The sequence below is a fragment of the Schistocerca americana genome, chromosome 1 (genome assembly GCF_021461395.2).
Source record: "Schistocerca americana isolate TAMUIC-IGC-003095 chromosome 1, iqSchAmer2.1, whole genome shotgun sequence".
Classification (NCBI taxonomy): Eukaryota; Metazoa; Arthropoda; class Insecta; order Orthoptera; family Acrididae; genus Schistocerca; species Schistocerca americana.
In genome coordinates, this window is record NC_060119.1 from 189,618,082 (window position 1) to 189,642,777 (window position 24,696).

At 41.0% G+C, this 24,696-nt stretch overlaps 1 protein-coding gene across 1 annotated transcript in view; it reads left to right on the forward strand.

Moving 5' to 3' along the window:
• Positions 1–24,696, forward strand: part of LOC124570971 (mediator of RNA polymerase II transcription subunit 13) — a 201,198-nt gene that overhangs the window by 109,889 nt on the left and 66,613 nt on the right. Inside the window, exons 3-9 of the mRNA XM_047131117.1 lie at positions 12,159–12,243; positions 14,175–14,258; positions 16,142–16,287; positions 16,423–16,951; positions 17,650–17,853; positions 21,512–21,869; positions 23,526–23,767. Of these exons, the coding sequence (XP_046987073.1) occupies positions 12,159–12,243; positions 14,175–14,258; positions 16,142–16,287; positions 16,423–16,951; positions 17,650–17,853; positions 21,512–21,869; positions 23,526–23,767 (1,648 nt within the window). The remainder of the gene's footprint in view (positions 1–12,158; positions 12,244–14,174; positions 14,259–16,141; positions 16,288–16,422; positions 16,952–17,649; positions 17,854–21,511; positions 21,870–23,525; positions 23,768–24,696) is intronic.

The window sequence follows — 24,696 nt, forward strand, 5'->3', positions numbered from 1 at the left end:
GGCAGTCACGGCGCGCAACACACATACGGCGTTTTTCTTAAAGCGTTTCAGTTTTGAAAGTTTTCAGCTACCTTTTGAAAGAAGAGTTACAAACAAAATACCTTTACTAGCCTTCAAAGGTAATCACAGTCAGCAACAACGCGCTTCAGGCATCAGTTGGAAAGTTGTTAGAACGGTCAGCAGACGCTTCTTTTGGAATAACGGTGGTCACGCGCCTTTGGACATCCGCGTCATTATACGAGATGAGACCCGCAGACCAAGCGACAGTCAGTGTCATGCTGTTCATCGTCTTCCCCGCTTACCAGAAAAATTCGACTGACAAAATCCAAGATTGACCCTTTCAGACCTGAATTTTTTTCTGGAGGCAGGGAAATTTTTCTTTATGGCCTAATGCTCTTAGGTGATTTTTTAAAAATGGTTTTAGATGTAAGATTTATACGCATGTATGTACCCGTTTTCAGAATATAATTTGTAGACTTGGCTTCACTTCATGGACTAAAAGAATTAATTTTGCAATATTCACTATTGTTATAAATAAACTGATCATTCAATAATACCACTTCATTGTATTCTGGCGGCCACAAGTTGCTGCATATTGCTACATTCACTTGTTGATATTTTCATTGTTATGCCCAACAAATGGCAGCAGTTGTGCATTGTGAGAAGATTGAACATTCACAAACATGTACAGGAGTGTTCCATTCAGGAAAAATGTTTTTGCCACAGTTAATACACAGAAAACATTAATGTAGAAAATTGTAGGCAGATGGTCAGAAAGGGTAAGACGAAGTAGCACGCGCTTTATTCATCGTGAATTTGTACGCGAGGGAAATGGATGATGAACACCATGCCATTGACTGTCGCTTGTTCTCCGGATCGTATTGGCAGTACCAGGCCTCATCTCCTGTAACGATACGGATATCCAACATCACATGACCACCGTGCTTGAAGCTATTCCACAAGAAGCGTCTGCTGACCATGCTCAACAGCTTTCAACCGATGTCGGAAGTGCGATTACTTTGAACGCCAGTAAAAGTCTTTCTTGGTTTTCTTTATTGTCTAAGACCGTTCACCGAACTTTTTAGACCCACTTTTCAATAAGCATAGACTGCATTTACCGAACGTAGCCAGAAGCGATTGAAAGTAACAGTAATCACCTCATTTACACGCTTTCCCAGCAATAGTGTGCAGACCTGTGTTCACAATTTCAGTGCTTAGTGTCGTGCTAGTGATGATTAGTGTACACTTCGATTTTAAGTCGTATCCATTATGACCTTGCCGGAGGTTAATTGTTGCTATTGTTCTTAAATCAGTTGCAAGACGCGCGCACTTCTCAAATTTTCACACAAATGCTTTTCATATGATGTACTTCTCTGACCTGAAATTCCTTGGAAGTTATATCCAAGCGATGTAATATGTAATAATGCAAACAGATTCGTATTATATTAAACATATAATAATAGGAACAAAAAGTTGAATTCTCGCAAGCTGTACCTCGTTAATAGTGGGAGTGACAGTTATATGAGGGGAACAAGCTATGATCTTCCCCTCCACCCCTTCCCTAAAGATTCGTACCCTTGATCTGCGGCTGCATGTGGGTGCCTACTATGGCCCATCTCTCTGGTTAGAAATTCCATCTTTACGCAGTAACCCGTCTCTAACCCCCATTCACCAGCTGTAGACCTTCCTGACAGATTAAAACCTCCGATAGACCGGGAATGATTAGCTTCTTTCCACACAGCTCAAGACATGTTAAATTCAGGATTCTTCAGAGTTTGGGCTCAATGTACTCACAGCCTAGGAAGTTTCGAAACTGCGTACAGTTTGCATCAGAGTAAAAGATTCATTCGGGAAACAATTTCTAGGCTGTGCGTGAGCTATTCTTCCGCGATGTTATTAGTTTCTAGACTGCTAGGCCTGCATGGTATGCGGGAGAGCTCCTGTAAAGTTTGAGCGGTGGAAGAGAAGCACTAGTTGAAGTGAAACTGTAAGGGCAGGTCGTGAGTCGCGCTTTGATAGATCAGTCAATAGGACTACCGTCTGCGGCGGGCACTGACTCTGGTCCGAGTCCCGGTGCGACACGGGCCTGATCTGCCAGCAAGTTTCAAAACATCGCACGCTGCGCTGCGGGGTTAAAGAGTTATTCTGGATGCAATGATTCTCAGGATGTCAGGCCCAAATCAAACTATGACAGTTACCCAACCTCCCATCTGTGGTACCCAACTATATTGGTTATTGTAACTAGTGAATACGCCGGTGCTTTCAAAAATGGTTCAAATGGCTCTGAGCACTGTGGGACTTAACATCTGTGGTGATCAGTCCCCTAGAACTTAGAACTACTTAAACCTAACTAACCTAAGGACATCACACACATCCATGCCCGAGGCAGGATTCGGACCTGCGACCGTAGCGTTCACGCGGTTCCAAACTGGAGCGCCTAGAACCGCACGGTCACAGCGGCCGGCGCGGTGCTTTCTTAAATACTTTAGGCATTTCCGCTGATAGCTTCATTCTAGTGTACAGACCCAATGAACATTATTAGGTTTGCTGGTTCCTACTATTTGTTGTTATATACGTTACTCCTGAATGAAACTTGCGTGCTTCGCAGTGTGCACTCTTTTCTTGGAAATCACTGTAACGTTGTGTGGTAGCGTTTATTCGTTAAGCTGTAAACATACTAGAACTGAGGTTTCATTCATTCTTTCTGCACTGTTGTCCGAAATTCAGCGGTGTATTTATTTAACTTTCCCCCTATTTCTTATGCGATTTGACCTAATCTGAGCGTGTATAAAGACCAAGATAGCGTAGCAAGTGCTGAGTTTTTTTAGTGTGTCTTCGATGGACGCTAGTAACTGTTCAACGTACGTGGTAGAAGGTTGGAAAATATAACGGTGCTATGGGAGATACTATTATTTGTGGTTGTCTACTTGAGTTCGAAATACTCCAGCTTCATGTAACATTAAAAAGAACAATTTTTACTGAATGCTAACATGACGTAAATCAGTCCCCGCCGCCTCCTCTCAACCAAGCACTATCACGCCTAATTTTTTTGTGTGCTGAATTCAGAGCAGCGAATGTTGCACTTTTAACTCTGAGTGAGTGCTATTTTTGTTTTCATGCGCATGCTAACCACCGACCTTCCGTCACTACAGTGTCCTTGGTTTATTGAGACTGGCCGTGCTGGGAGTTTTCCGTAATTTGTGAACGGAGACTGTCGTTTTCTCTCGCTGTGGCAAGGTCGGCCAAGTCGTTATCTTATCTCGGTACGCACGCAGATTTCTAGTGTGCCCCGCTTCTCCAACGGAGTTGTCTTGCAACGCTTCACTTTCACTGTGATGGCAGAAATGGTGTTAAGGAAAGCGTCCAAAAGGCTTACACGACGCAGGAATACTGTGTCGGCATTTTTAGTCTCCGACAAGCAACTTGAATACTGCTGGAAACTAGTACCCTTCCTGTAACTAAATCGAGAATTGTAAGTTCAGAATGGGTTTGTAGTTCGCATAAACAGTCTGAGTCCGCGCCCATAATGCGGTAAATAAAATACTTGCCATGGGAATTTTCCGTGAGAGTTGATAAAAAGATACAGCAATTTTTTTTAATATCTACTATTAAACTTGGCTTAACCCAAAAGTTTCTGCTGATATTTTGTCTCTGAGTGAGGTGGCGCAGTTGTTAGCACACTGGACTCTCATTCAGATGGACTCCCATCCCGATTTAGGTTTTCCTCGATTCCCCTAAATCGCTCCAGACGAATGCTAGGATGGTTTCTTTGAAATGACATAGCGGATTTCCTTCCCAATCCTTGAAGCAATCGGAGCTTGTGCTCCGTCTCCAGTGACTTCGTTGTCGACGGCATGTTAAACCTGAGCCTTTCTTTCTTCTTTATCTAATACTTTGTCATTCGCTTATCCGATGCACTGCGCAAGTATAACTGTCTTGTCTCTTGTTGGGTACGTTACTCGCCGGGTAAAGGCATTGGCGAAGAAAGACCATTTTGACAGAATAAATAACGCTGGCGAACCTTGATAACAGATTACCACTAGACGGTGAGTTCACACTGTTAGCAGAGGGAGAGGGTAGGCCTTACCACTAGACGGTGAGTTCACACTGTTAGCAGGGGGAGAGGGTAGGCCTGGGTGGCACGAGCGCGGCAGAACCGGTCCGGCTGGCAGACGGCGCGTGCGGAACCTAGTCGCGTGCTTCACAACTGGCTCACCGCGCATGTGTTATTTCTTCCAGGAAACTACTCCCATGTGTCGTTAGTTTGGCCTTGACTTGCCCATCTCTAATCTACGGCGATATCTCTCCATTGGCGTGCGGGACACAATTTAATTTTCCCCCCTCCTTGTAAGTGATCCCATTGTCACTGTTCGGTGATCGAGGTAGCCGGATGGCCAAGGTGCTGTCTCGATATTGGGATGGACGCGTGCTCAAATTCCCGTTCGACCACCCTGATTTAATTTTACATTAGTTTCTGGAAAGGTCTTGGAAGGCACTCATGTATATGCCCCATAACCCACTATATACTCTATGGCGAGAGGTATACCTCCGACTTTAGCAATTTTCTGTATGCACCCTAATTTGTTATTCCCATGATCACTGCGCGAGATGATATATGATGGTGAGAGCACAGTGATTGCATGCTGTTCTTCTTCTTCTTCTTCTTCTTCGAATGCGGGTTTCAAGAGTACTTTGTGGTATTCCCTCCAAGAATTCCTGTATAAGTTTCACTGATATTTCTATTACACTTCAGTAAGTACCGTTTAAAACTGTTACGCTCTGCTAGCGCGCCTCTAAATTCGTTCGATGTCTGTTGTCTCAGATACGTCGCAGACTCCAAACACGGAAACACTATTCTATAATTGGTTGCACTAGTGACTTGTATGTGATTTCTTCGACAGATGCATTCCATTTTCAAGTTCCCTTCCAACAACTCTTAGGTCTTCCGTTCGCCTCCGGTAGTACTGATTTTGTGCCCTACCCGCTTCATACCGCTTTATAGTATAACCCCCAAATACTTAAACAGTGTGGGCTCCAAATATTTACCACTAAATTCAACGACAGTTATTTAAAACAGACCTTGGCTAATTCCTTCCGCCGCCCTCCGCCTCCATTGACATCGACGACCACCTGTTTGCTAAATGTTTCTCGGTCCGTATTGGCAAGAACTCACTGTCCCTGCCGTCATCAACTGGAGTCCACTGTCATACTAACACGCCGTGTGGTACGCACACCAAAAAAAGTTTTGCATCACCTTGGTTCCGAGAGTTCCGGAACCTGTACAGAAAATTGAAATCGAAATCAACGCAAACATAATTTCCGCCCTTTTTATTGCTAATGAAAACAGCACATTGCATGTTGTACCCCCATACAGCGAGACCTTCAGAGGTGGTGCTCCAGATTGCTGAACACACCGGTACCTCTAATACCCAATAGCACGTCCTCTTGCATTGTCCATGCCTGTATTCGTTGTGGCCTACTATCCAAGAGTTCACCAGGGCACTGTTGGTTCAAATTGCCCATTCTTCAACGGCGATTCGGCGTAGATCTCTGAGTGGTTGGTGTGTCACGTCGTCCGTAAACAGCCCTTTTCAATCTATCCCAGACACGTTCAATAGGCTTCATGTCTGGTGGACTTGCTAGCGACTCTAGTGGAGCGTTGTCGTTAACCAGAAGGAAGTCATTCGCAATATGTGCACGATAGGGGCGCAAATTGTCGTCCATGCAGGCGAATGCCTCGCAAATATGCTGCCGATATGGTTGCACTATCGGTCGGAGGATGGGATTCACGTATCGTACAGCCGTTACGGCGCCTTACACGACCACCAGTGGCGTACATCGGCCCCACATAATGCCACCCCAAAACAACAGGGAACGTCCACCTTGCTGCACTCTCTGGACAGTGTGTCTAAGGCGTTCAGCCTGACCGGGTTGCCTCCAAACACGTATCCGACGACTGTCTGGTTGAAGGCATATGTGACACTCACCGTTGAAGAGAACGTGATGTCACTCCTGAGCTGTCCATTCGGCATGTTGCTGGGCCCATCTGTACCGCGCTGCATGATGTCGTGGTTGCAAAGATGGATTTCGCCATGGACGCCGGGAGTGAAGTTGTGCGTCATGCAGCCTATTGCGCACAGTTTGAGTCGTAACACGACGTCCTCTGGCTACACGAAAAGCATTACTCAACATGGTGGCGTTGCTGTCAGGGTTCCTCCGAGACATAATCCGTATGTAGCGGTCGTCCACTGCAGTATTAGCCCTTGGGCGGCCTGAGCGAGGCATGTCATCGACAGTTCCTGTCTCTCTGTATCTTCTGTATGTCCGAACAACATGGCTTTGGTTCACTCCGAGACGCCTGGACACTTCCCTTGTTGAGAACTCTTCCTGGTACAAAGTAACAATGCGGACGCGATCGAACAGCGGCATTGACCGTGTAGGCATGGTTGAACTACAGACAACACGAGCCGTGTACCTCCTTCCTGGTGGAATGACTGGAAATTATCGGCTGTCAGACTCCCTCCGTCTAATAGGCGCTGCTCATGCATGGTTGTTTACATCTTTGGGCGGGTTTAGTGACATCTCTGAGCAGTCAAAAGGACGGTGTCTGTGATACAATATCCACAGTCAACGTCTGCTTCCCGAGTTCTGGAAACCGTGGTGATGCAAAACTTTTTTGTATTTTCTTAAGTAGTTGACTGAGTTTATGTCGGAGAGACGTCTTGAAGTCATGGAACTTTCATATGCTACCAGAGATTACGCCGATGTCTACTTGGGGGGAAAACAGTAGGTAAGCTGATGTCGTTAGATGGTAGATAGCTTATTTCTCCGTAGCCTTACAGCATCGAGCGTTCGCGTCCATGTGCCCTAAGGGTATTGCCGCTGTCCCAGTTAAAGCAGTTGTTGCGGATTCCATATTTGAAGCAGTTGTCCAGCGCAAGTAAACGAGGTAAAAATTGAAAGGCATTCGTTTACACTTTGTGTAAAGGACACACAATTCACGAAAATCTTGATAACTGTTCGTAAATAACATATTGAGAGTGTTTGTTGGTCACGTTCAATAGTTACTGTGTCTGTAATGTCGATTCATGGTTGAAAAGCATTTAAACACAATTGCGCTTGTATGTCTCTACTTTCCGTTGACGGCAAGCTCAGACACTAAGCCAAGTTCAGATTGGATAAGTATGGGGAAGGAAGTCGGAGGTGAGGCATTCGCCCCAAGTAATGGCGGATTATCGTGAATAGAGTACCGCATCACCTCATTCGGTAACAGCAATGCCTCTACGGAGTGCATTTAGTTTTCCTTGTTCAGAACATCCTTACTCGTCTAAAACTGTGAAGTTTGATTTTTATCTATTTATTATTTAAATGTGATGTCAGTCAAAATTGTCTGTGTGGATCGCACATTTCCTCAAATGGATAATGCGTTTGGGCAACCTACCTTCACCAGATCAAAAACTTTAAGAATCAAGACCTCGTACTGCATGAAATAGTACAATATCGTACCCGGTATAAGCGCATACTGACTACTGAATTGACGAGTCATTTTCTGCACTGTGGCGTATCTGTTAGCCCGCGCAATCTATGCTATAATCCGTTCAGCATAAGAACAACCCTGATGTATAGATTGCACTATGTATTCTTCCGTGTTTGCTGGAACCTCATTCAGTTTCCGTTTGACGTGGGACTGCTGCCAAGCTGTCTCGAGACTGTCAATTACGATAATGATACATTTTGTGCTGTGCCTTACGTGCACATCGATTAAGCGATAATACGGGACAACAGCTTTACCAGCGCATTTAACTATCACAGCACTGGCCGGTCGTACAGCGAGCCTGCAGTGACGTGACCAGCTGCAGTTTCACACGTAAAAAGAAAAGAGCAGAGGAGCAATACAGCCTCGAATGTCATTTAATTTTTAAGTAGAAGGAAATAATACACTGCAACTCTCTCACAATTCGCTCCTAAGACGAAAACCGTGACACGTTGTCGTTATTGTCTAACGTACTATTGTAATTAAAAATAAGAATGATGAAAATTCCTGACTTAACAACAGGATATTTTTTCTGCATAAGATGTGTGTAAAATAAGAGAATATTGAAGCCACTGAAGATATTGCTTAGTCAGTCGTTTGGTAATATCTTAGCTCCTTCCGTATCCGGAACCGAGAAATGCATTTAACTTGTGGAGGTGTCACCTGCTACGTTGATAACGGGCCTATCTACAACAGAATCCACGAAGCCAACTAGCTTCAGCCGCAGCATTTTCTCTTCTTCTGTTCTGACGAGCCGTTCTAAATCCCGCCAGCGTTCGGCAGTGACGTGTGAAATAGCTGCATGCGTTAGTTCCAGTACGTCTGGGGCTTAGTCTTGTTACTTCTCGGGCCAAATCCGGCAGCTTGGCTCCAGAGCAGTTCCGTTGGATTCATAGTGTAATGGTACAGTAGCAAATGTAAATATGCAACATTTGTATGATGTGCTCGATGTTGTGAAAGTGATTGTTTTTCATGTTTCTGCGATACTTACCTACCTCTGTGGCATAAGACGATGGACATAGTCCAAATAAAGAGAATTTGGTTTTTCATTTTTGCCCTAAAAATTAAATTATGTTTACCTAATTTAAACAACTTTTATGAACAGTTTTTCATGAAACATCGATGATTAAGAATTTGTATTAGAAATGGAAATAGGAATTTCGCGTCGAATATGTAATTAGAAACAAGAAGACGTGCATTATACATAAAAAAATGATGATTTTTATAATTACGAGATGTAGGTATTTAAAGTTGAACGAGAGAAAAATTATACAAGAGAGAATTGAATCAACGCACGAATAACAGCGCGACAATCAGAGCACAATGCTGCAGAGGCTGTAACTGTACACAATTTTTGAAATAAAAACTACGTAGCTAAAGCTTGATTAAGAAAAACGTTGATGTCTGTTAATACGTTTGAATATCTTAAAGTTAACGTTACTTAGTGATAAGATATCTAATACATAAGCAGGACCTACTGGCATCTGACCAAACATCGCGTTTATGTTTGTTTACATCAGGTTTATTCTTATGATGAACGGATTATAATCATTGGCGACCCCTGTTGACAAGTAGGTGTCCACGGCCTGTGAAAAGACCATTTCTGCATGTTTCTGGGGTGTGGGGGGGGGGGGGGGGGTGTGCCATATGCGTCAGGCACCCTAACTGCGGTCAACTTGAACAGAACGTTCAAAAGAATGCGTGCCATTGTGGCGTGTACTCAATGCACAGAAAGAATAATGCAATCATTCCGTCTTAAATCGTCCGTGCAAAAAATCTCATAAATATTTCGTTTCCACAGATAGTCTAATTATACCCGACGATGGAAGTGAGTAAAACGCAGTCCAAACATTTTTCAGCCAGTAAATTAGTCCGTCTCAGCTTTGCACTCTTGTATCAGACCATTACGAGGAAAAATGCCGTAAAGAAACCAAGTGAATCGGGGGAGAGGGGAGATATAACGACGGAAGCTCTATGATGCCGTTTGCGGAAGAGGAGGATGTCTGTGAGAAGATTGCAACACCGGAAGGCTATAGCGAAATACCGAGGTTTGGTTCTAAATGCAACGAATCACACACAAATAGGCAGAGAGCTCCATTAACGTTCAATTTACACTGTTAGCGATGTATCACCGGAAACAATAACCGCTTTAAATACCTCGGGGTAAACGTCCAGAGCAGCCTAAAGTGGCGTGGTCACTTTAGAACTGGCCGCGTGGTGTAGGGCGTCTTGTCACGGCCCGCGCGGCTCTCCTCGACGGAGTTTCGAGCCCTCCCTCGGGCATGGGTGTGTCTGTGTGTTGTCCTTAGCGCAAGTTAGTTTAAGCTTAGGGTCCGATGACCTCCGCAGTTTGGTCCCAGAAGACGTTACCACAGAATCCCAAAATTGAAACTAGTTGCAGGAAAACAAATCCTCAAGCTGACATTTAATTGCAGAATCTTAAGGTAGACGTTAATTCACGAAGAAAAGTGGCTTAAGAAACACACGTTCGACAAATTCTTCAGTACTGCACCATGTAGCATGACGGGGGAAGAGAGAGATTCGAAGAAGATGGCTGCATTTCGTTACAGGTTCGTGTAGTAAGCGCGAGAGCATTATGGAGCAGTTCACCAAATAACGTTGCTGGCGCTGTGCATTACGGAGAAATTCCTAAATGATTCGAGCAACAAATTTCTTCTTGTATACTCGTAGATCTCGTTACATGGCCATGACGAGAAAATAGAGAAATTAGACTTCATTCCGAGGCTACAGCAGTGCGCAATTGGAAGAGGAAAGGAAGAAAGTGTTAAAAACTTCAATTAGATAGGTGTTAGTCTGGTCATGTTTTATCAGTTGTATTTTCGAATAGCGTGATGTTAGCATTTGGTTTCATATGTACCGCTAGAAAGCGGTGTGTAGTATGTAAATAGTTTCTATTATTGAATTTGTGTTATTGTATTTGAATTTAACCAATCATATATATGCAGTAACACATTTTTATTGTTTAGCACTTTCTTCCGCCGACCCCTTCAAATTATATTGGTACGGAGAAGTACGCTACGCCACACACCGTAAGGTGGCTTTCAGAATGTAGGTGGAGGGTAGATGACAGCAACGTCAACGGACCATTTGAGCTTTCTGGGTTCGGTGTTTATGGACTCGGGCGCTCTGTAGCGCCTTAGAAAACGTCCTGTAGCAGCCGCAGAAGGCTGGGGCGTCATGGTAGCTGGTAAGCAGGTGCCTGCTCGGAGAGGAGGCACGGTGCCAGAGCTCGCGAAAGTGTGCCGGGCGGGCGTTCGCGACGCGGCGTGGCGCGGCGTAGCGTGGCAACGTCGGGGCGCGGGAGCGATGAGCGCCGCTGCGCTGCTCTGGAATCCGCTAGCCCGGCCGCGGCGCGGCAAGGCGCGCTGACCTTCCAGCAGCGGGTCATTGTCCAGCCCGCCGCCGCGCCGCCCATTCAGCGCCGCCCGTGGACCCGTCTTCTGCCAGCTTCCGACATATCCCCATCAAATTGAACTTTTGTTCATTTTGGAGTCGATGAGTAGAAAACGTATAGTGTTATGCCCATAAAGCAATAGTACTGGTGAATGGGTAGATTCAGTCTTCCTAGATTTCCGCAATGCAGTACCGCATCGTCAACTACTAACCGAAATCGATCGTACGGACTATCTTCACAGATACGTGAAAGTCTCGAGGAATATTTGACTAGTAGAACCCACTACTTTGTATTGGATGGAGAATGTTCAACAGAAACAAAAGTAAGAACGGGTGTGGCCCAAAGAAATGCAGTAGGAACTCAGGAAATTACCGTCTTTGGACTGTTCTCAGACTTGGACTAAATTTCCACTCGGTGTAATGGCTGCTCTCTTTAAATTTGGATAAATGTACGATAATGCCTGTAAAGAGGAAAAAAGAACCAAATAGCTGCCGATTTACCGAGCAGGTCTCATCGCACAGTTATTTAGGTGAAATACTAAGAATTGGGACAATCACGTAAAATCAGTAGTACTGATGGTAAATGGAGGACTTAGGTTTGCCGGAAGGCGAAAATGCAATGCGTCTGTGGAAGAAACTGCGAACGATATACTAATACAGCAAATTGGAAAGATATTAAATGAATTTGGGTAATTGCAGCTAGTGTCGTAACAGGACAATATAGCCCCTATGAAACTGTTGCAGAAATACTCTGGGAACTTCCCCAAATGAGAATCCTTGGACAAAAACCATCTTCATTCTCGCAGGACCCCATTGTGTCAGTTCAGAGAACCTGCGCAATCATTATGCTCTCGGCATAGTATATGTTGTGTAGTGACTGTGAGAATATGATAAAGAGAAATTAGGGAGTGTACAGTGCTTTGTAGACAGTGATTCCTTCCTTACTCAACACTTAAATGGAATGAAAGAGAAAGTCTATAATATTGGTAAAATTCGCCATGCACTGGGCACTCTAAGTGGCTTATGGAGTAATATGTAGATGTAATGCATAACTATTAAATTTTTTATGTAATTGACATAAAAAACTCATGTACCTAGAAATTTCTAATTTGCTCATGTACATAACACTTGGACTTCTGTTTGTACATTTTATGGTATGACTGTTATTTGCATTCTCTGTTAAACATTCACTCTTTCTTCTGTGCTGCAGAAGGGGAGCAGGGCTCGTGGGAGAGTGGTCTGTCCTATGAGTGTCGCTCACTACTCTTCAAGGCACTGCATAATCTAATAGAGAGGTAAGTAGTGACATAAAAACAAAGTTTGATCCCAACTACTCTAGTGTTCACAAGGCTGTGCCCAATGATTGTGCAAATAAACTACAGAGTCTTTAGAGTGATTCTCAGAAGTTTATTTTCATGGATACGTTAAAAATGTATCAAAGTTAATTATTTTCGTATTAGTCATTTGAATCTGTCAGTTGTACAGTGTGAGAAAGAGTCACACCAGTAGCTTAAAACTTATATGTAGCACTGATCCTGAATTTGCCGTTGTTTTTTAGAAATTTTCTTGGCTTCACCACATTGTGCAGTTGAAATTTATAAAATAATTGACCTATCAATTGAGACAACTTGGAAGGCAAAAATATTTCTAGTATTTTGTCATAAAATGAGTAGCTTTATTTCCCATAGTGAATAAAACCTATGTAGTTGAAAAATGAATGAATTTTTGCCTACTTCAATGCAGGTAGTGTAATTATTTTGCGAGACACATTTTAGAAAGCTCATTTTATCATCAGAATGGCACTGTTTCCCAAACTAATGACTGTAAATGCAACAAAAAGCAAATGACTAAAATTGAATGTAGATGTGGATTTCAAAAGCAACTAAAATTCAAATGGGTGAAATTGAATATGTGAGTCATGATTTCAGTAACATGAAACACATTTTTCTTTATATTTTAGGATTTTTGATATCTCCATGTATCTGAAGAGACCTTAAAAAAAAAATACAAAACTATCCTGTGTTCAGTTTTTTCTGGGTCATTTCCGTAATGGTCTTTATCTACCTAATGGATGAAGACAGTAACATGAGTAAATGTGGGAGGATGCTCAAGTTTGACAAACCATGAAACTTTCTCTTGGTTAGCAGTGACATGAACTGGCACAGCTATGAAGAAGGTAAAACGAAGGACCAGGCAATGAGTCTGTAACCATGTTTCCTGAGTATGTATTCAGCTGTAATCTTTTATGGAGCCAAATTAATGTTCAAACCAGTATTCTCATTTGAAGAGGCCTAGCTGTTTTGCATTTGAAATATGAGAGTAGCAACACGTTATTTTGAAAGGGTTAAACAACAGAAAATACAACTACAGAAAATACATTTTAATTATTTACTAAAATATTATTGCCATAAAATATGATAAATTCTAAATTTGCATTTGAGTATTGTCACATTTTAGTCAAAACACAATGAAACAATGTAGAACTGCAGTAGTACAATAGGAGACACAGCAATAAGACGCTGAAGTTGTAGATGGTGAAACACTGGTCCAGTTGCAGGTGGAATAGATGCACAATGTGACCTTAACAACAGGAAAAGAGGTATTTACTGAGGAATGGACAATGCTGAAATAGTTTTAAATACCCTTTTCAAGAAATTGTCTATTTTTAGAAACTGGCAATTACTCAGTCAAGGTGACGAGTCATGTAGAGTGTTGCACATGATGGATTTAGTCCATTTGTAGGCAGAAGTATCCTGCTTACATGTTATTGGTTCAAGCTCAGTTAAGTGCAGACACAGGAGTATCCCTAGATCCTATATCTGTACCATTTTATTGTCCGCCCCAGTAGCTGAGTGGTCAGCGTGACGGATTGCCGTCCTCTGGGCCCGGGTTCGATTCCCGGCTGGGTCGGAGATTTTCTCCGCTCAGGGACTGGGTGTTGTGTTGTGTTCATCATCATTTCATCCCCATCCGGCGTGCAGGTCGCCCAATGTGGCGCCGACTGTAATAAGACCTGCGATATGGCGGCCGGACCTGCCCCGCGAGGGGCCTCCCGGCCAATGACGCCAAACGCTCATCATCATCATCATCACCATTTTATTCATTACTCAGTAAACATAATTTGTCTGAAATGTAACAAATGATTACACGCAGATATGCTGTTAGATGGGATATAAATATTTAATTCCGAGTGTGTTTACATGTTTCTTAATATTTTCTGTTACAGGTGCCTGTTATCGCGCGATTTTGTTCGTCTTGGCAAGTGGTTTATACAGCCTTATGAAGGCTCAGAAAAGATGATAGGTGCCAGGTGTGTAATAAACTTTCCTTTACTCCAGAAATAGTACCTCTGATATTTGAGTGAACAGAAATAATTGGTCATTTGTTGATTGTATTAAGTATGGTTGAATTTACTAAACTTAAAATTCCTAAGAATTATAGTGTGTTTTTTCTTTTGGACATGTCTGAAAGAACAGGCACCAGACACACAAATGTATGTGCCTTGACAGCAGTTAATGATCCTTCAGTGCAGATGCGCTCTTCATCTGACCTCTGGAGTAATCAGCATGAGGCTGCAAGCAATAAGGATAATGGACAGGGGAAGCTATGTACATAGTGTGCAACAAGTTAGGAATTTGGGTTGGACATGAAGTGTGCTCAAATAGCTAAAGTAGTTAAGGTGATCTCTTACATGAAGTGAGAAATCTGGGTTTCTGCGTCTATATCTCATCTGTACTCTGCAAATCATCGTGAGGTACATGGCAGAGGGTATGCCCCATTGTACCAGTTCCTAGGGTTTCTTCCTATTCTATTCACATATGGAGCACGAGAAGAATAATTATTTGAATGTCTGTATGTGTGCAGTAATTATTCTAGTCCTATCTTCACGATGCCTATGTGAACGATATGTAGGGGGTTGTAGTATATTCCTAGAGTAATCATTTAAAGCCAGTTCTTGAAACTTTGTTTGTAGACTTTCTTGGGGTAGTTTACGTATATCTTCAAGAGCCTTCCAGTTCAGTTCCTTCAGTATCTCCATGACAATCTCACAGTTGAGTCCTGGTCCGGCAAAAATTTTCGCTTGATCCCATCAAATTTATTTCAATGCCCAAATGCTTCTAAGTTCAGAATTTCAGTTTCATCACAAATACAAATTTGGTGGTGTGAAGTCAGAATTTAAGTGCATAATTGGTGTGAATAAATTGATATAAGGAATAAAGGAAGTAAAAATTGAAATCCAAGGTATTATTTATGTAGGAGAAGCATCTTAATTTCTGTTTGTTGAAATACAAATCAGTTAGACAAGCCTGTTAAAACAAATATTTATGAACATATTTATCCAAACTTTCTGAAATTCGTCAGCAAGATGAAATCTAACAGTTTCGGCACTTCTGTGGTGCCGTCCTCAAGCTCCTGAGGATTAGAGCATCAGGTAATGCAGGTGTGCTGTACCTGTATTATATCTTGTTTTATGTATATCTTGTGTGTGTGTTGTGTATCTGTATTGTATCTTGTGCTATACACCAGACACACACTACATTGTTTATTTGTTGGTGTTCTAATGGTCAGGGGCCTGAGGGTGGCACCCGTGGAATGCTGAAACTAGTAACTTAAGGAAAAATAAATAAGAACTGATTGACACAGGGCTGTTGTAAGTTTTTTGTTCTACATAAGGTATGATCAGCTTCTATCTCAAGTCCATGACACATCCCTTGCTTCATGACATGTGCACCTAGTCTTAAGTGTTTGTTTTGCATTGATGCCTCTCTAGACATTTCTGAAAGCTAGGAGTCAATTGTTTTTGGATTTGGTTATTGGTCGGCCTTGCTCCAGGAGTCCACATTGGAGCAGGTAGAAGAGGATCATGTATTGTAAATATTGTAGGAACAGACACCAATATATTCTTATTGAATGTGCTGTATACATACCAAATGTTTTTAAGACTGTGGTATTATTCAGTGAAAAAAGATATTGCAATTCATCCAATGGAAAATCTAGGATGGACTGTAATAATATTATGAGAAGGAAAGTTGCTACTCGTCATATAGCGAAGATGGTGAGTCACAGCAAGGACTATCTGCGACTCAGCATCTCCGCTATATGATGAGTAGCAACTTTCCTTCTCATAAAATTGCAATTTTATTGGGTTTCATTAAATGTGATGTGTACTGACTTGCATTGTTCTATTTTCAGCACACACTTCTCTTTCTCCTTCGCATTTTTTGTCCACGGTGAGAGCACCGTGTGTGCAAGTATTGACGTTCGCACTCATCCGTTAGTTCGCAGTTTATCTTGGCAACATCTTCAGCAGGCACAGGCTTCTTCATCAGGTATTCCAGGTAATGAGATTGACCTGTCCCATGTTCCACTACATATCACTAGTATCTACACGGAATTGATTGCATATTTAATTATTATTGTCCTTAAGATACATAATTATGACAATACTTAACTAAAGAGGACCAATTTTACAGTGATTCTTGCTCCATATGGTATGGCTGGTACCCTAACTGGCCAGGTTTACAAGAGCACCGACGTGCAAGTCCAGCGACACTTAGAAGACTGGCGGCAGTTTTTTCCCCTTGGGCCAAAGTGCTCAAGTCGTGACGGAGGAGGTGAAGAGTCTGCACTTCCCCCTGCAGTAGAGGTACTAGTGGGTGGCACAAAAATGCGCTATCCTAGGTGCTATGTGCTTGTCACGGACATGGATGATCCATCTGCGGCTCCAAATCGAGCAACGTTGGGACTGTCTCCTGCGGCAGCTGCAGATGCAGTTCTCCGTTCCGTCAGCCTTCCAGCGACCACTGCACCTGCAGACACTTCCACCCCACCTCCGCCACCTTCACATCAGAGTCCTGGTCCAGCAGCATGCCTGACTGAGAATGTGTGGCAGGACAATGCTTTGAATCCCACACAGCATGAACAACATGAGCAGGCATCGCCCGCAACAGGCCTCTGGGAGTTTGCAGACCCTACCAGGAAAGCTCCCTGCAATTGTTCTAAGTGAGTCAAGGTTGCAGAGCAACATTTTACATTCATTGTTTCTACTTCAATCTCTGCCTGTTTTATGATTTATATGGTAGTAAAAATCTCACCAGGCATAAAGTAACGGTTGTCTTAGACACCCCTGTAAGCATGTCTGAACTTAATGTGCATTCTTAATGTTACCATAGATGTTAATGTGTACAATAAAGATTCCTACTTGTGATACTTCAGTTAATAATAGTCTTGTGACATGGGAATACTGCTGTTTCTTGCTCGCACTATTTTTGTGTTTAGAGTGAACAGTTTCTCTATTCAATACGCTAAACGTATGCGACATGATACAGTTGTTCCTTTTATTCGGTGTATGTAGAAATAGAACATGTTGATCTGGTGATTGCATGACATTATTTTGATCTATTATTGCATTCATTGCAGGTAGCATGTTTAAAACTTCGAGATTTCCTTCTTTTAGCTTTTGTATCCTAAGTTGTCAGAGATACTTTGACTGGGTTGTTATTGCTCATTTGTTGTACTGTAGATTTTATCTTCATTTCTCTTTCATGTAATCTTTGTTTTCTATTTGCATTTCAATAGAGCTTGCTGTGAAAGTTGTAGCTTCCTTTTTACCAAGTTCACAGGACCAGGAAAGTTAATGTTATGTTGTAAGTAAGTAAAAGCTATCATGTCACACAAATGTAATGCTTCCGAACTTGCAGGTATAAGAAAGCTTCTGGTGCTAAACAAATAGCCCTGATCAAGGGTGGAGCTAATTCTAGCGGGGGTATGAAAACTCTGAAGGGTGAAAAAAATGAGAAGGGTGTCCGTGGGTGCGGGCGGGGTGGTGTGACACCTTTCCATCGACGCCCACCCCTCGGCGAGGAGGCGCCTTGTCCTCTTGAAGTAGCTGTGCCCCTTTCGAGGTTCGTAGACGAACACTACAGGCATTATCTTACTTTAAATTTACCGTAACATCCAAAAGTTACTCTAAGACTGTTGTGAGTGATCTCTTCTGGAGGTACGTTTTGGAGTGTTTTTCAGAATCACTTTTAAATGCAGTCATGTAAATTGGGTCATTGCTTATGGATTGCACATTCCGTGTTTTTAAATGGGATGAATATTATTTCATGCAGTGAGTGGGTGTTAAATGTAACTTCTGTGCAGGGCGTATCAATGACTGTGATTTATGCTTGTCAAATGTATGCAAGTATTTGTTCAGTCACTATTAAATAGATGACTGGCTAAAATACGATTGTTTGCATTTGAAAGTTGTATGTATTTGCCTCTGTTTGTAATCCTAACACGAATTAAAGTAATTTTATCAATTACTTTCACTGTAACAAGGCGTGTAACAGGAAATCTAGTCAGTGCTTTAATTTGTGCTTCACGTGTTGTGTGTCCAAGTATGTGCATATGTTTTCACTGGATTTGTTTTAATTTTTAAAGACCACTGCTACATATTCATGTTAAGAGTGCTTTAAGCTGTTTACTTATGTGCAAGAGAGAACATTCTTGGGTGGAATTTTAAAGAATCTTGCCTAAAACTGGAATTATTTTTTATTCAATGAATCAAACATGCAAAATCTGGAATGAGAGAACACTGGCGGCTTGGTAGCAGGACTTCTAGAATCTGCTTTAGTCTGTAGCCTTATGGGTAATTAAACTCTGATCTGCCTTCTTATTACTTATTTGCCATTGGGTGCCTTTTAATGAAGGCAGAGACACACTAATCATAGTGTTTTTTTTTTTTTTAAATTCCTCAGTTGGCAGGGTATGTATTTAAGTTAACAATAACTATTTACTTGTTTGGCATAGAACTTCAGATCACAATCCTGATTTGTTTTTCCAGTATGTTGTGTTTTATTGCAAGTTTCATTTTTGTGCTTTTACCTCTATGCTAGGCTTAAAATTATTGTTACTTGGATGTGCATTATTAGTACTTGTGCATGGAACAATGCATCCTATTACTGGTTATCAGAAGTAGTAATATTCTGGAATAGTGCATGCTTTGTTGCTTTGATATTGTTCTTGGCAATAGGTTGATACTCTTGGCGTTTTGGTATAGTTATTCATTTGAACATGTCATAAAATTGTAGATATTAATGTGTGCTACTAAACATTGCTACGCAGTACATCATGACAGTGTGAATGGGGCTGTTTTTCATATTTTTTTCCGCCTTTTGTTTCCATAGTTTCATATTTATGAGAGAGAATTTGCCTGCACGTAAATGTTGCTTAATAATGCTGTAGATTTAGTAAACTGTGGAGTTCCTTTGTTTTGGTGCTATTTTACTACTATTACAGTGAAACCCTGCTTTTACACTTTTTCAAATAAAAAAAAAAAGGTGTAGATGGCGGGAAAATGCAAAACTTGGGAAATAACATTTTATGGTTTAAAAGTATAGGATACCCCCTTGCACATTATGTATGATATATGTACATAACAGGCACCAGAATACTTGTCAGGGATTTGTTTATTATCTAATGAAGGTTTATCATCTAATGAAAACCGCTGATATAACTGGAACTTATAACTGTCTGGGAAGTAGGACCGTTTGACTCAATTTCATGTGTCATAATCGATGTTTTTGAATGCCAGCAACTTTCACTCATTATTTAAAGAATGAAATACTGCACTAGTTACAATTTTTTTTTATGCTTAGCACAACACATTTCGAGAAATTTTTCTCGTTAAGTGCAAATATGTACAGAAGTATTTTGTACGGTGTTTGAATGTGCGTTATTCTGCATCTCTTGCGCTGTAGTCATCTTTTTGAGGTTATTAGGTACTGTGCCTCATCAGTTATGTAGAAAACCACACACTCACGCAAACTGTCACTCACATGGTTTGTGTAACATCACAAAAAATACATATGTAAATACTGCACTCGACAATGAGAATAAATTCTTGAAACCTGTTTTGCTCAGCATGAATAAAATACGTAACCCGCTCTGTGTTTAAACTAAAAACATCATTTGAGCATTGCAAAGTGAATGACGGTGTCAACCAGTGCTCCAAGTGGCCATAGGCCGAAACATGCTAAATATGGTTCGACAAAGGTGTTACAATGATCACAACTATCATGAAACTGCATTTGTGCAATAGAGACAGTTTGGAATTGATTGTGATTGGTCATGACATCTTCATTCGAAAGAACTTAGTTACTCCCATCAGCTACCACACCAAGTAGAGCTTGGCAGCGGCGGGAGATACAGCACGAATTGTTCAAACTTTTACACGTTTACTGGCTCAAATCCACGGAGTGGAGTGCTGTGGTGTCAAGAAACTTAAACACAATATTTATAAACACTACTGGATGGCCAGAATCGTGCCATTTTTTCCTTCACAAACATTTTTTCGTAATGCATAAATCACGGGAAAATGATGAATGTGTTGGCGCAAAATCGGGTGCAAATTAACATTGTGGGGATAGGAAATTTGATGGGACCGGGAAAAAAATGGGGTCGTAAACGGCAGGAAATGCTAATTCCCCGAATGTAAAAGTGGGGTTACACTGTATTTTCAAAAAATGTGAAGAGTTCCAGAAAAAATATTGTTCTACACATGTCAGGACTTGTCTTTCTGCTTTATTATTCACATTTTTAAGTAGATCTACATAATACAAGCAAACTGTAGATGTCTGATATGAAGCAAGTAATAATCCATGATAAAACACTCTTGCTGCCTTTAAGGGAGCCTGGTAAAGACACACATTGAATATATTCAGTAACTATACTAGTCTCATTTGCTTGTGATATCAGTAGGGAGAAGTAAGTGTTGCCGGAGAAGTTTAATTTTGTATAAAAAGCAGAGACCTGTTAACAAGTTTATTTACTTTCGTAAGAGACAGATGAGCTGGCTTTTTATTTACTTCCGTAAGAGACAGATGAGCTGGCTTCCTTTCCACACTAGACAGGGATGGTTCCTTTAGCGTGGGTTCTGAGTGCCTCACCCATTCCTTTCCCACTTAAATGCTGACTGTATATTTCTCCTTTTTTGTCCAGAAGAAAGAACCTATGGTTCCAGAAAGCTAGGTGCACTGGCTTTATTTAATGTTGTGCATGTTGATCTCCTGTGCTGGGTGTTGCAGTGCTGAAGGTAAGTACTTGCCAGCCCATCCTTCTCTTTTGGAATTTATTTTGAGCAGTGGACAGATTAAAAGTCTGTCATTGATTCAGTAGGTATAACACCATATTATTAATGGACTTTTGATCTACAAGTGCATGAGTGCTCTCTCTCTCTCTCTCTCTCTCTCTCTCTCTCTCTCTCTTTCTCTCTCTCTCAATTTAATGGACAGGGTCAACTTCATCACACATTTAAGTAGTAAGAAAAAATTTGCACCTTGAAGTAAACAGTGTTAATAATACACCAGTTTCTCAGTTCATATTGAAATGTATCCCTGGATTTTGACCTTCTGTTTGTAATTCACATCTCAGACCAGCAGATAGACTTTGAAATACTACTGAAGTATTGGCTACTAGCACAAGACAAAAGAATGATTTATTAATTATTTTTCATTCTTAGCTCAGACGATTGCTTTTCTTTGTTTACCTGTTACACAATTTGTATACTTCTTTCAGGTTGGCTGGTTCCGGAACTCCTTCAGGTGGCCCACCTTCCTATCCACGGGGTCAGTCGATGACTCCAAACCCGCTGCCCAACTTGCACAGTGGTGGAGGTCTTAACGATTCTCTGCCTGTGCCGTCAGTTGGATCTCCTGCATCAGCTGCTCCGTCCCCTCTTCCAAATCCGCATTCTCAGCCAGCTTCTGTGCCCCCTGCTGATCCCACAATGCCTACACTGAGTCCACATCCACCAACATCAACTGGCGGTCAGCCTCAGCCAGCAACACCTCTCGAATCTCAGGACAAGATAACACCGGCAGCCACACCTTCGGACCTCAATGGTCCAAAATCTGTTTCTTCTGTTTCTAATCAGGTAAGATATATTTCTAAAGCACATCTTTCTTCAATAATTGATAAACTTAATGGTTGATAATATTAGTGTACAGTTTAAAATTATAATAATTATATTTAATGTCAACTAATATCATCATTTTTGAAGCTGTAAGATGTGACTGTTGCTGTGTTACTTGCAGTTCCCAAAAGAAAAATTGTATAGAAGTGCCCAGACTTCGTAAATTGTATGCCACACACCATGTTCTTCTACCGTAGCTGCAACAGTAGCATGCAAGGAGGAAATGAGAACAACTTGTAAAAGCTAGGCCAAAATTTCTTGTTCCTTGATGTTAATTATTAGTGTGCTAACTTCAACACTCTGAATTCCTTAAGACAGCATTAAATAGATGAGCAGGTCTACCTTGTTTAAAGTGAAAGACAGTCTGTGGCATACACACTTGACCATTAGAAAACCACATTAGTTACCAAATTGTCAGTCAGTATTTTCACATTTTTCACAGCTGTTGCTCTTTATTACCTGAAAACAACATGAACATCCTAGTCAGCCTGCAAATTTCAATATTGGCTAAAAAGTTGTGAACCAGTTTGTAAATAATGAAATGTAATCAGCTTTTTAAAAAAGTTATTAGATTTTGCTCTACCCCCTACCTTTTTTAATATTAAAAGTATGATCAATAATGGTAATTTTTATTCATTTGTGTTGTGTTTTAAATGTTCAGTGATAAAGTTTATTTGGGAGATAATGGATTGATAGCACTGCTAGTTGCCTGAGCTTAGTTTGGAGGATGTTTGTGATCATATGGCAACCATTATTCTTGTTGCCATTTTTTGTGAAATGAATACTTCCTGTCCAGACTGAAAATTATTCTGGTTCTGATGAATGAAAGTGTGCACAGTAAGCTAAAATTAGCAGTTATATTAAGAGAAAAAGTTACTAAACTTTACCATTTAAGATAAATTTTAGACACTCTAGTGGACATGAAAGTTCTTATTATGATGCCCATCCAGGAAGTTTGAACTTCTTTCTTGTGCCTTTCTCCAACTTTTCTGTAAAATGATCCATTTCCTTGTACAGAACTTTAAATAGTGTTCACTTTCTGTGGAATATGAAGGAAGTGAGCACACTGTAATACAAGCCTGTGAAAACATGCCTTATAAAATAATTGTATGAACAGTGCAAGGGTAAACATATCTGATGACTTGTCAAATAACTGGCTTCTTCTGTGCAACAAACAAGATCAAGACAAAACCAAATGCTTCCTAATCCAAGGAATGACCAAACATGTTACATCGATAAACTTGAAAAATTGGAGAATAATTCTGAGGCAAAGGGATTGAGACTGCGACACTATTTATTCTGCTTTTTAAAGTCCCATTTGCTTATATCAATTTTATCAGGCAACATCTGTCTGTCTGCCTATCAATCTTTAACACATTTTGTTATCAAGACATGATTTCATGTTATTGTCATATAGTTCATATAATTTGTTGCAAATCATCAACAATCTTGATGTCTCCTATTTATTCTGCAACAGTAGCAGATCATTATGGTTACGGGGACTTCAGAGATATATTCTTTTGCTGTAGCTTTTAAAAAGAAAACTGTTCTAAATATGCTCTAATCTATTTTTGATAGTGAAGTTTCTCTTTTTTATGTAGTATGCTTTGTCCACAGGTGTTTTCACCATATCCCACTACATCAAGTGTTGAACCTGCAACAAAAGCTGTTGATAGTGTGGGAGGCTCGCAAGGCCCTGCAAGTGCCCACTCCACAGCACCCTCACATCCAACAACTACAATGCAGGAAGTTCCACTTCTCAAGCGACCCATCCTTACTTCAAAGGAATATGAAAATATACTTATGGAAGAAGAACAGCCTCTGAAGTTGTTGTATGATTACTCTGCTATTGATGCTTGGTGAGTGTGCAGTAAAAAATGAGTATGAGGTTTTATTCTAACGCTCCGTGTTGTTGTTGGTTTTTTTTTTTTAAAAAAAAAGATGATGTCGAGAATATACTGGAAAAACCAGCACAATGCAATACTTGGAAAACTTTGATGTTAACTGACACTGGTCGCGGAAGCTTACGCCATTGTATGGGTATGGTTAGTTACAAACCACAGACCATTCCGTTCAGCTTCATGATTTCGTTGCATTATCAGATTGAAAAATTCAAGCAACCGGTTTTCGCAGACTGTGTGGTGAAAGTGCACAAAAGAAGGGTAAAAAATAAAACGGGGAAAAATGAAGAATGTGATGAGATTTACTCTGTAAGCTACAGACACCAGGTACAGGGTAAAACCATAAAAAGGACTTATTATTTTCTTTATTGAGTCATTTGAGACAGACTTGATTACACAAGGACCAAGGCTGGCACATGGGACAGTGCTTTTTCCCAGGGACAACACTACAGTCCATAATGCTGCAATGTCAACAGTGTCCATGCATCAGTCAGTGTCAGTGCATCAGTTGAGATCCATGTATGTTCCTGATCCATTTTATTCTCCTTCTTTGAAGCTATTTTCATACAGTAACAGTTTTGACTTCATATCAAGAAGCTTTGTATATTACATACAAGGAAGTTTTATGTGTAAGGCCATATAAGATGTCAGAAGTCCTTCCAAACACAGCTATCACATTCTCAGGATTTATCAGTCTTCCTTATTTTAAGATTCTTGTTAATAATAATGCAACTAAGCGGTAGAAAATATCTGACATTGTGCTTTACTTTCTCTATTATGTTAAAATAAAATCTGTTGCTGTATATTGGTTCTTCGTAAAGAAACTTGTTCTCTTGACGCAATTAAGCTATTATAATGTCTCTTTATGTATCGTTCCACTGCTCTAT